The sequence below is a fragment of the Brassica oleracea genome, chromosome C4, assembly GCF_000695525.1.
Source record: "Brassica oleracea var. oleracea cultivar TO1000 chromosome C4, BOL, whole genome shotgun sequence".
Taxonomy (NCBI): Eukaryota; Viridiplantae; Streptophyta; class Magnoliopsida; order Brassicales; family Brassicaceae; genus Brassica; species Brassica oleracea.
The window spans coordinates 44142084-44152508 of record NC_027751.1 but is presented as its reverse complement, the minus strand read 5'-3'; the positions used below and the strand labels follow the sequence as shown (position 1 = coordinate 44152508).

The 10425-nt window shown below is 38.5% G+C and overlaps 2 protein-coding genes across 2 annotated transcripts; both read left to right on the top strand.

Annotated features, from left to right (window-relative positions):
• Positions 1–2155: 2155 nt before the first annotated feature.
• Positions 2156–8373, top strand: LOC106342204. Its single transcript, XM_013781069.1, has 19 exons — positions 2156–3568; positions 3657–3743; positions 3838–4039; positions 4127–4238; positions 4583–4675; positions 5031–5123; positions 5265–5346; positions 5429–5488; positions 5576–5628; positions 5952–6118; positions 6235–6448; positions 6605–6662; positions 6751–6807; positions 6889–7143; positions 7255–7319; positions 7416–7472; positions 7566–7659; positions 7858–7998; positions 8073–8373. Exons 1-19 carry the CDS (start codon positions 2402–2404, stop codon positions 8181–8183), a joined length of 3168 nt encoding a protein of 1055 aa, XP_013636523.1. The 5' UTR covers positions 2156–2401; the 3' UTR covers positions 8184–8373.
• Positions 8374–8973: 600 nt separating this feature from the next.
• LOC106340621 (cyclin-dependent kinases regulatory subunit 2-like) lies at positions 8974–9832 on the top strand. Its single transcript, XM_013779468.1, has 3 exons — positions 8974–9074; positions 9143–9203; positions 9520–9832. Exons 1-3 carry the CDS (start codon positions 9022–9024, stop codon positions 9649–9651), a joined length of 246 nt encoding a protein of 81 aa, XP_013634922.1. The 5' UTR covers positions 8974–9021; the 3' UTR covers positions 9652–9832.
• The last annotated feature ends 593 nt before the right edge of the window (positions 9833–10425 follow it).

The window sequence follows — 10425 nt, the reverse complement described above, 5'->3', positions numbered from 1 at the left end:
AAAGTTTTAAACAATTTTAAAATCAGATTCAGATTAAGAACAGGTTCAAAACAAGTTCAGGTTCGAGATTTTAAAGAGTTTATTGTTTCTAGTTTTATTTTATTTGCAGAGACATGTTGCTAAATATAGCTACATGGCTGCGGATGGGAGTATTTAATACTTTATGGATTTTAGATGAGTTTTCGATGATACCTGAAAACTTTTGATGGGTTGATCGGTCTATCAGTTAGAGATCTTCCTGGTTAGCTGATGGATTGCTCGGAATTATTGTTTTTGTTGCTGCTTGTTGGAATAGGAGACTGGTATATGGTTGAGAGAGCTTTTGGTTTCTAGAACAAATTTTTCGCCAGTATTGTAGCTGAGTGTGGAGGCGCGTCCGAACCCCGATTGATGCGGGGTTAGCGGCGTTGGCTTCGTCTCGTCAAGAGCTTCAATTTGGTATCTGACTCGTCGTCTGGATCCACCGGAGTTGAGGGATAGAGCTGTTTGAAGTTTGTCGGGAATTAGGGTTTTTACTGCTCGGATTTATTTCTGGTTTTTAGGGTTAGGGTTTATGAGAGCAACGTCGTGCTGATAACGTGTTGTAAATGAAGTGTTGGGGAAATACTTCTGTTATCATTACTGTCGACCAAAAAATCCATATATACAAGGTATTAGATCGTCATAAGGTCATGTTTATCCTAACAAGATAATGATAATGATAAATACTATGTTACATATATACATGGAATATATACTAGATAAACACATAGTCTCTGGTTATCTTTATCATGTTTCAGATTGGACCTGCAGTATAGGCTGATCCATGGTCGATCATCATTTGGTTTATAACAAATTAGTCTTATTTGCAAACGACTATGTTACAAACTTTGCTAGTAATTGATCTTTTATGCGAAGATTGTGGTTGATTATTTTTTATGTGGAGACTTCTAGAGAAACTCCGTGGAATAGACAAAATGATATCAATCATTGCGTATCAGTGTCAATTGAATAAAGTAAACTATGACTTTGAGTATCGTAAACTTTTTTAGGGTGAGAACACCTCACTGAATAGTTCACACAATTGCCCTCCATGTTTGACTTTCCACAAGGTTATTCCCGGTTCCCAAATTTAACTCATGCAACTCCGTTATGAAAGAAAAAAACTATTAACATAATTCTTTTTTTTGAAACACTATTTTCTAACGTGATCAAATTAAAGGAAGTAAATATTGGGAGGACTTGAAAACAATCCGTCCAAAGACATCTCACCTAAGAGCATGATTATCGGAGAGTTTTCAATGTGAAGTTCTTAGCGGAATATAAGAATCCGTCTCTTAACTTTTAACTTAAAAAAGTTAAGAACCGGTTTTTAAAATTTTTATTTAAGAACCGGTTCTTAGCTTTTTAAGTTAAAAATTAAGAGATGGATTTTTATATTCCGCTAAGAACACCCACCTGACCAACGACACAGATGAAAAAAGTTTTATTGGATTTTGCTCCCAAGGACCAAGGTACGTATGTTTAACAGATCTCGTACAAAACGATAAAGATCTGAACCAACTAAAACTCTCAAAATGGCCATTAAATCCACCTCTTGATCTTCTCATACTAAACTACAGATCCAATAACTACTCTTGTTCTTTCTTAAAAAAGAAATTACTCTTGTTTAAAAGATCTGTACAAAATCTGATAAAGAAATTTTACTTATTAAAAAGGAAAGGGATCTGTACAAAACGATCAGATCGTCTCTTTTTGTGCCTAGAACGTCACTTGAATAGGTCATTAGACAAGGCCAAAATGGAAGTGTCACTCGTGTGGACATTCCAAGCTTCTCAAAAGTGGTGTTGTTTGAAACTAGCTAAAAGAAGAAAAAAGTTTCAGTTATATTGCCGTCTAAATTTTTTTTGGGTCTAAAGCAAATCATAGTCGAGGTTGAAAAAAAAGCAAACCGTAGTTGATAGTCAAGACAAAAAAAAAAAAAAAGACACCCAAAGTTTTTTCAAAAAAAAAAAAATACACCATTGAACAATGTAGCGCAGAAAGGGTTGCAAGTTACAGAATATACTCTCCATGGAACTGAATCTCGAAAACAACCGGAAACGATGATATTATCCATAGTTAAATAAATAAATAATAATCAAATAAATACATTGGATTTCGACAAAAAAAAATAAAAATAGAAACAAAAAAAGTCTTTAATCTCGAGAGTCTCTTTGCCAGAACGAAAACCACTCAATACACACAGCTTTCCACCTTCCTCTCTCTCTGCTGAACAACTACGAAACCCTAATTTCTAAATTGATCTCAAAATCGAGCCTCTTCTTATGAACCCACCACCACTAGATCCAACCCCTCTTTAGGCTTCCCTGCGATTTCCCACATTGAATCTCGCGAGCGACTCGAAATCATTCAAAAATCGATGGCGAAAGGCACATCCACGGGAGAGACCATGGTCCGCACAGGCTGCAAAAGGGAACTGCAATTCATGCTGAAATCTCAGTCCGAGATCTGCGGAGGCGAGTCTCTCGGCCGCACCCGCGGAAGCAAAACCGCCGCCAAGAGACCGCCTCCCACCCGTTGCCTCCGCTCCGCGTCGCTGAAGAAGATTCGTCTGGAGGACGTTGATGATGCTGCTGCGATGTCTGATTCCGCGGAGGAGGATGAGGAGAAGAGCGACGTTGTTGATGACGAAGGGAAGGCAGGGATGTTTAGTGAGGAGACTGAGTCGGGGAAGAAGATTGAGAGTAATGGGTGTGGTGACGTGGCGATGAGTGAAGAAGACCACTCAAGGGAGAAGGTTGAGAAGGGTATAACTGAAGTTGGAGAGGCTGAGAAGGAGTGTTCGAGTGTGGTTCGGAGAGAGATTGTTATGGCGTGTCCTGCTGGTTTTAGCGAGTTTGCTAAACTTACTTCGAGGTCTTGTCAGGTTAAGTTGGAGAGTGGTTTGGGTTATGGAAAGCCTGGTAGGAGGTTGACTCGGTCCATGTTGAAGTCTGAGGCTAATGCTGATGATGAAGATCATGTGAATCCGGAAAAGGATAAAGGTAGCAAATCTGAGGCTAATGGTGGTGAAGATCATGTAAATCAAGAAAGGGAAGCTAAAGATAGTTTTCTTGCTGATGGTGGCAAATCTGAGGCTAATGGTGAGGAAGATCATATAGATCAAGAAAGGGAAGGTAAAGATAGTGAAGATAATTGTGTTGATGCTTCTACTTTAGTGGGATATGGGAAAGAGGAGGAGATTCATGAGAAAAATAGTGTGGATCCATGCCATGTGGATAAGAAGGCAATGAGTGATGCAGTAGATAAGCCTTTGAGGAGGTTAACTAGATCATTAGTCAAACAAACAAGTGATTTAGAGGAGGATCCTGATTCGGAGAATATCGAACCATCAGACTTGGGAAAGGTAGCTGTGCATGCTAATGATGTCGGAATGGATGATTTTCAAAGCCTTCCAGTCACAACTACTCCCAACAAGCGTGGACGGCCCAAGAAGTTTATCCGGGATTTCCCGAAAAAGCTGAAAGATCTTCTCGACTCTGGAATACTTGAGGGACTAACTGTGTACTATGTTCGAGGCGCAAAGGTATATATGATTTGATGGCTTTCTTTTTGTTTCCACTCGTGTGTAAAAGGGATTTTTTTATAGCTGATTTGTATTTTCACCATGGTAGATGAGAGAGGCAGGGACTAGAGGGCTTAAAGGAGTAATATCAGGATCTGGCATTATGTGCTTCTGTGGTGACTGCAAAGGAACTCAGGTTAGTGACATCTACTGTTCTAAAGGTCTTGTGATTGGACATGCGTAATGCCTAGCAGGTTTGATGTAATTTATTTTAATTTTCATTTCCGTAGGTGGTAAGTCCCGCCGTGTTCGAGCAGCATGCTTCTAGCACAAACAAGCGCCCACCTGAGTATATCTTACTGGAGTCTGGATGCACACTTCGTGATGTCATGAATGCTTTCAAGGAAACTTCGTATGATACACTAGAAGAAAGACTTCGTTTGTTAGTTGGACCAGATTTCAAGAAATCTAGCGTGTGTTTCGGTTGTCAAGGTTTGCTGATTGGATCATTGGTTTGTGCAATATTAGAAATACTTTTTAATTAAAGAATTCAGACTGGTTATATTTAATTGATTGCAGGTCCAATGGTTGAGCCTTGTGAAACAAAGTCATTATTTGCGTGCAAATCGTGTTTGGAGAGAAAGGAGCCAGAACCCCATACCAGTCCGTCTAAAGCAAATCCTCTTAATGGGTATGACTTATATTTCCTTATTTTCTCGTAACAGCCTTTTCCTTCCCGCTGAATCATATGAAAGTAAGAGGAACATACACTTACCGTGTTAAGTTAGTCTTTTCAGACTGGGTGGATGGTAAAATGAAACAGTAGCATAATGATTCTGGGAAAGAATTTTCGAATTATCTAAAGTAGGTTATGAGCTGTATCTTCCTCTATCAGTCTAATTGTATGGTTGCTTATGTAGAATTCTGTAAGTAGGAATATGCATACTTTTACTTTTGGGTATATATATTACACCATTAACAATTCAGACCTTTATCGATTTGATTGATTCTAAATTTTCCCTCGATTTCCTACAGATTTTCTAGCCCAGATGTGGTTAAAAAAACCATCCCCAGAAAGCCAATGTCCACGCCTCGCCAAAGTAACAGGCGAGAACAACCAACCAAAAAGTGAGTGTTGTTGTTATGTGTGTGGCGTCAACTATGCGATGTTTCTTCTCTCTTGTAGTATTTATTGCATTTTGTGTTTAGGCTAAGATACATAACTTTCGTCTGGGTTTGCATCTTGTAGGCGGCCTGTTATATTATAATCAGTTCGCAATCTGTCATTCATCATTCTGGAAAATGATTATATGATATGTAATATTAGAAATTTGCTATATGCTCTTCATTTAATTGGTGGCCTGAGCAAAGAGAATTCTGTCAGGATCCATACAATTCTTCTGAGTTTGCATATATCGATTACATCAACATATTTGTTGACCTTACTTTGTTAGCTAGGCTAAATTTATCTTGGGTTCTACAGGTCACCTGAGCCAGGTGTGGTTTCAAGAACTACACCGAGTGAGTCAAAATCCAGCTCAATCAAAAGCAACAGCCATGGGAAACTAACCAGAAAGTGAGTAGTGTTGTTGTTATGAGTGTGACAGCACTTAACCTATGTATCTATGTCTAGTGCTATACTGCTAGATTGTTTTCTTTCCTTGCTGTCTGTCATACTTTGTTTTAGTTCTCAGTCCATCTTTTGTCATCTTGAAAGGGATGTACGGCTGCACAAACTTGTTTTTGAGGATGATATACTGCCAGATGGGACCGAAGTGGGATATTTTCTCGCTGGAAAGGTTTGTTCTGTTCGGCATGACTAATGACTTTTCTTCTGTTTGTGTAACTTTATCTGTTCCAACCATTTTGTTAATGACGCAGAAAATGCTTGTCGGCTATAAGAAGGGATTTGGGATACTCTGCTCTTGCTGTGACACAGTGGTACGCTCTCGTTAATGTCGTAAATTTTCTTTCCTGGCATTAATTATGGGGCTCTGAATTAGCCTTTATATTTTTTTATGGGATCAGGTCAGTCCTTCAACTTTTGAGGCGCATGCTGGCTGTGGAAGTCGTCGAAAGCCGTAAGTTTTTTTTGCATCTATTTCCATATTCACGCTCTAGTAGCAGTGAGACTGAGGATTGTTATAGTGAAGCTACGACCAGTCTCCTTGGAAACCTATTATCAAGAACTATTCTTCCTTATCTGTCCGTGTACTGTATAGACAAAGAGCATTAACACTTTTACCCATATGTTACAAAACTGTAAATACATTGAACCTGGGTACTTTGAAATAGTAAGTGTATACTAATTAGTAGCTAAAGCCGTTGATCCTTAAGATCGCTGATTGTGTGATTCACAGAAAAAGGTTTAGAACTAACTAGTTGGTCTTCGATTGATGTTCAGGTTTCATCAAATTTATACAACCAATGGTGTATCTCTTCATGAACTCTCAGTAGCTCTAACAATGGACCAGAAGTTTTCCGTCGGTGAAAATGATGATCTTTGCAGTATCTGTAAGGATGGGGGTGAACTCTTGTGTTGTGATACTTGTCCAAGATCATATCATATAGGTTCGTGGCTTGCACTTTTCCAGTTTTCCTTGTTGGGTTTCTTCTGTTGCTATAGTAAAGAGTTTTTGGAGCGTCATCTTGATGTAGCCTACTTTTCTGTTTTTGTATTTATCTAGTATGTGCTTATTTACCAAGCCTTCCGAGTGAGAGGTGGTCCTGCAAATATTGTGTGAATATGATTGAGAGAGAGAAGTGCGTGGAGAGCAATCCCAACGCCGTTGCAGCTGGTAGAGTTCGTGGAGTTGATGCAATAGCTCAGATAACCACAAGATGCATTCGGATTGTCAGCTCCCTTGCGAGTGAGCTTCCAAGCGTATGCGTGTTATGCAGGTGAATATCGAGCTTTTTCTCTTTATTATCAAGTATATGGCGGTTACCTTTTTGTGTAATCTAGTTTCCTGTAACAACTTTCTTCAAATTGGAATGCGGTAGTTTAATAAGGTCTTATTTGGCTAATGTTTTACTTAATTGTTTTTGCTTTTGCAGAGGCCATAGTTTTTGCAGGTTGGGCTTTAATGCTCGCACTGTGATAATATGTGATCAGGTATCTTAATAATTGCTGTATTGTGACATCTGTCTCTTAAATCTGCATTTGGTTTTCACCATTTTCAATTTCTATGCTTCCTTCTCAGTGTGAAAAGGAGTTCCATGTTGGCTGTTTGAAAGAACATAATATTGCTGATCTCAAGGTGCTCTACCTATTTGGCTCTTTCTTTCTCTCTCTCTCTCTGGTGATAGCCTTATCTTTCATCATGTTTATGCCTTAACAGGAGCTACCTGAAGATAAATGGTTCTGTTCCCTCGGGTGCGAAAATATCAACACTTCATTAGACAGTTTGGTAGTTCGAGGAGAAGAGAAGCTTAGTTACAACTCTCTAAGGAAGAAGCAAAATCCTAATGAAGAAAGCTGTCCAGATGACAATACCACTCCAGACATAAGATGGAGGGTCCTTAGTGGAAGGTTGACCTCTTCGGATGATACAGATACAAAAGCCTTGCTTGGGAAGGCACTCTCCATTCTTCATGTAACTCGGCCACATTTCAAACTCCGTCCATACTTTGTGCTGTTTGCCCCTTCTATTCTATATATGAAGGTTTAACTCTTTTTTGTCCTTTGTAACCATGGTATGCTATAGGAGCGGTTTGATCCCATCAGTGAATCTGGGAGCAGGGGAGATCTCATTCCAGCCATGCTGTATGGGTAAGTGCAAATTTTAGTAAGGTCAACCACTTTAGTGGATTATTCTGCATGCTCATTATACCAATTAGCTGATGAACCACTTTGGGTGTGGAACAGAAGGAAGTCAAAAGGCCAAGATTTCAGCGGCATGTACTGCACTATGTTGACTGTGGAGTAAGATTCTGATTCCTTGGCAGTCTATGTTTTGTTTGTAGCCTATTTCATCTTTGTTAATTTGTGTGTTGTATTTGTCTCTTGCTGGTGCAGTGGGGTGATTGTTTCCGTGGGAATCTTTAGGGTATTTGGGTCTGAACTCGCGGAACTCCCTCTGGTTGCTACCAGCCGAGATTGTCAAGGGCAGGTAATTTAGCTTTGTTGTTGAACTCACGTATCCCTGTGCCTGTGTTTGCTTTAAATGGTTTAAGAATGTGGGAATGATGAATATGTATTATGATCTCGCGCATTATGATCTGATTGGTTTAAGAGATGAAATGCTTGCGATGCTCCTACTGTTTTTTTGAGAGTTTGATGTTATTTTTCTTTGGTTTGCTCACTGTAGGGCTACTTCCAATGTCTGTTTGATTGCATCGAGAGGCTACTTGGGTCCCTGAACGTGAAACATCTCGTGCTACCAGCAGCAGATGAAGCCAAATCGATATGGACTGACAAATTCGGGTTCACCAAGATGACCGAAGAGGAGGTATATCTCTAATAATAAAGATGTATTTAACTCTTTAACTGAATCACGTCTCTGATAACTTGATGTTTGTTTAGATGAAAGAATACAGAAGAGACTTCTCGGTGATGGTATTTCATGGAACATCTATGCTGAGAAAGACAGTACCTGCCATGAATAAACCTGAGGAGGACAGTATGGAGCAGTAAATCACTCTCAAGGGTGTCTTTGTTTTTTCTTTTTCTTTTTGAAAGCCTTTGGATCGGTTTGATGCCTTTTTTATATTCTAGTATAATTGATATAATGCAGTAGTTCGGTTAGTATTCGTGTACAGGTATTTCTCCTAATGTGTTGTCTTTCTCAACAATTGAAAGAGACAACAGAAAAGGTTTTTTTTAAGAGGATTTGGTTTTTGGTAGAAGAGTAGAGGAGAAAACAAGTGTGGGAAGTAAGTGAGTCTAAGCTATTGGGTATATTCTTTTGGGGTTTCTTATGAATCTAATTTTTTTTTGTATATAATGCCAAGAACAATAAATATGATGAAAACGAATGTTCTTAATCACTTGAAGTCAGTCTCTTCTATCTCCCAATATAAAATCTAAACCCATGTGTTGCTAGGGAGGATGGTGAGACATCAAACTAAAATCAAGTAAACATCCTTTAACCGTGGTTAAAATTCTAAGAAATAAAAACCAAATGGAAACTAATTCAAATGTAATCAAAGTAGTCAAAGATTGTAGCCATGATTGGAGGGAGATTGATTTGTAAAAGCAAGTTGTAGAAATAGAAACGGGAAAGTGGGATACACAGAACCAGGAGAATGAACCGGTTTGGTTTACAATTAAAACCGTAAATCACATTTTAGGGCATTCACTGAGTGAGCGGGAAGGAGCGGCTCCAAAGAATTTCAAACTCAAAAGAACACAGCCGTTGCTCAAAATTGAATATTCTGTCATTAATTACATCTCTGCCCCCAATCCTTTATATTCCCTTTCGCCTCCATTCTCCTTCAGATTCATCTTTTGTGCTCAGTTTTTTATAAAGAGGATGGCTCGGATCGAATACTCTGACAAATACTTCGATGATACTTACGAGTACAGGTATCTCAATCATCATCATCTTCAGTTTGTAATCGCGTTTAGGGTTTGATCTTTATTGAATCTGGCAGGCACGTCGTACTGCCTCCAGAGGTTGCTAAGCTTCTCCCTAAGAATCGTATCCTCGCCGAAGTAAGTTACGGCTTCCTCTCTATTCCTTTTTGTTTTTGTTCCTCTGTGAACTGTGATTGTGATCTAGTCTTTACTTCATTCTTATGAAAGTACTTTAGTTTAGTCAGTGTAATCAAAGAGAGAGAGATGAGGATTTGAAGTTTGATCATCATCATTGATGCGTTTCTTTGTTTGTGATCTCACCATAAGCATTTCATGTTGTCTATTACTACTTTTTACTTGCAAATCATTTAAAGTTTAATGTTTTCATTGTTTCTGAGTTCCTGATTTTGAGAGTTTTAAAAAGTCGTCGGTCGTCTTTTGGTTTTTGTGGCAGAGTGAATGGAGAGCTATAGGAGTGCAGCAAAGCCGTGGATGGGTCCACTACGCTATTCATCGCCCTGAGCCACACATCATGCTCTTCCGGAGGACTCTCAACTACCAGGCTCCAAATCCCATTCCTAAGTAGAATTTATTTGGTTTATGTCTCTCGTAAACACACACACTCTCTGTTTCATTCCCCCTTGTCTCTTTTTATTTTATTTTATTTTATTTGTGTTTCATGGAATTCTCTTCAGTGGAGAATTGTTCGAGTTGTACAAGAACCACTTTTATTATTATGTTCGACATCTTTAACTTTTTCATGTTTATTAAGCCCCTCGTCATTTCTTTTTGTTATACATATTTTAACGCATTTTTGTGGTCTTCGATTCGCATTTGTGTCATCCACATAATTGCTTGGTTTGATATATTCTGTAAATAAGACTTGTTTGTTTGACATATTTTCCAAGGAAAACAACCTGAGACTATCTTACTCCCAAGGAAAAAAACAAACATTGTCTCATTCCCCGTTTTATGTTCCTTGTTAACATGTTTTGTGAACCACCCCAATTAATCTGTGTTCGTGACACTATCTTCTTCGTCCATGCTCCTTGAAGGAATACACATTTGTGGTTGTATATTCCTTCAACCATGTATTTGGTTTTGAGAAATGGCTTTAAGAAACTTTATTGAAATACAAGAAAGTAAAGAGAACAAAAACTTAGATTTCTCACCAAAAGTAACATTGATATTTTATATTAGAAAAATGTCAATTTCAACTAATAAGAAAAATGTCAATTTTGTTTTAAGATAAGCATTGAAATGATCATCCACTTCTTTACCAAACTCAAGCACTATGATCATCCACTCCTTTACCAACTCAAGCACTATGATCATCTACTCATCAAACACTATGATCACC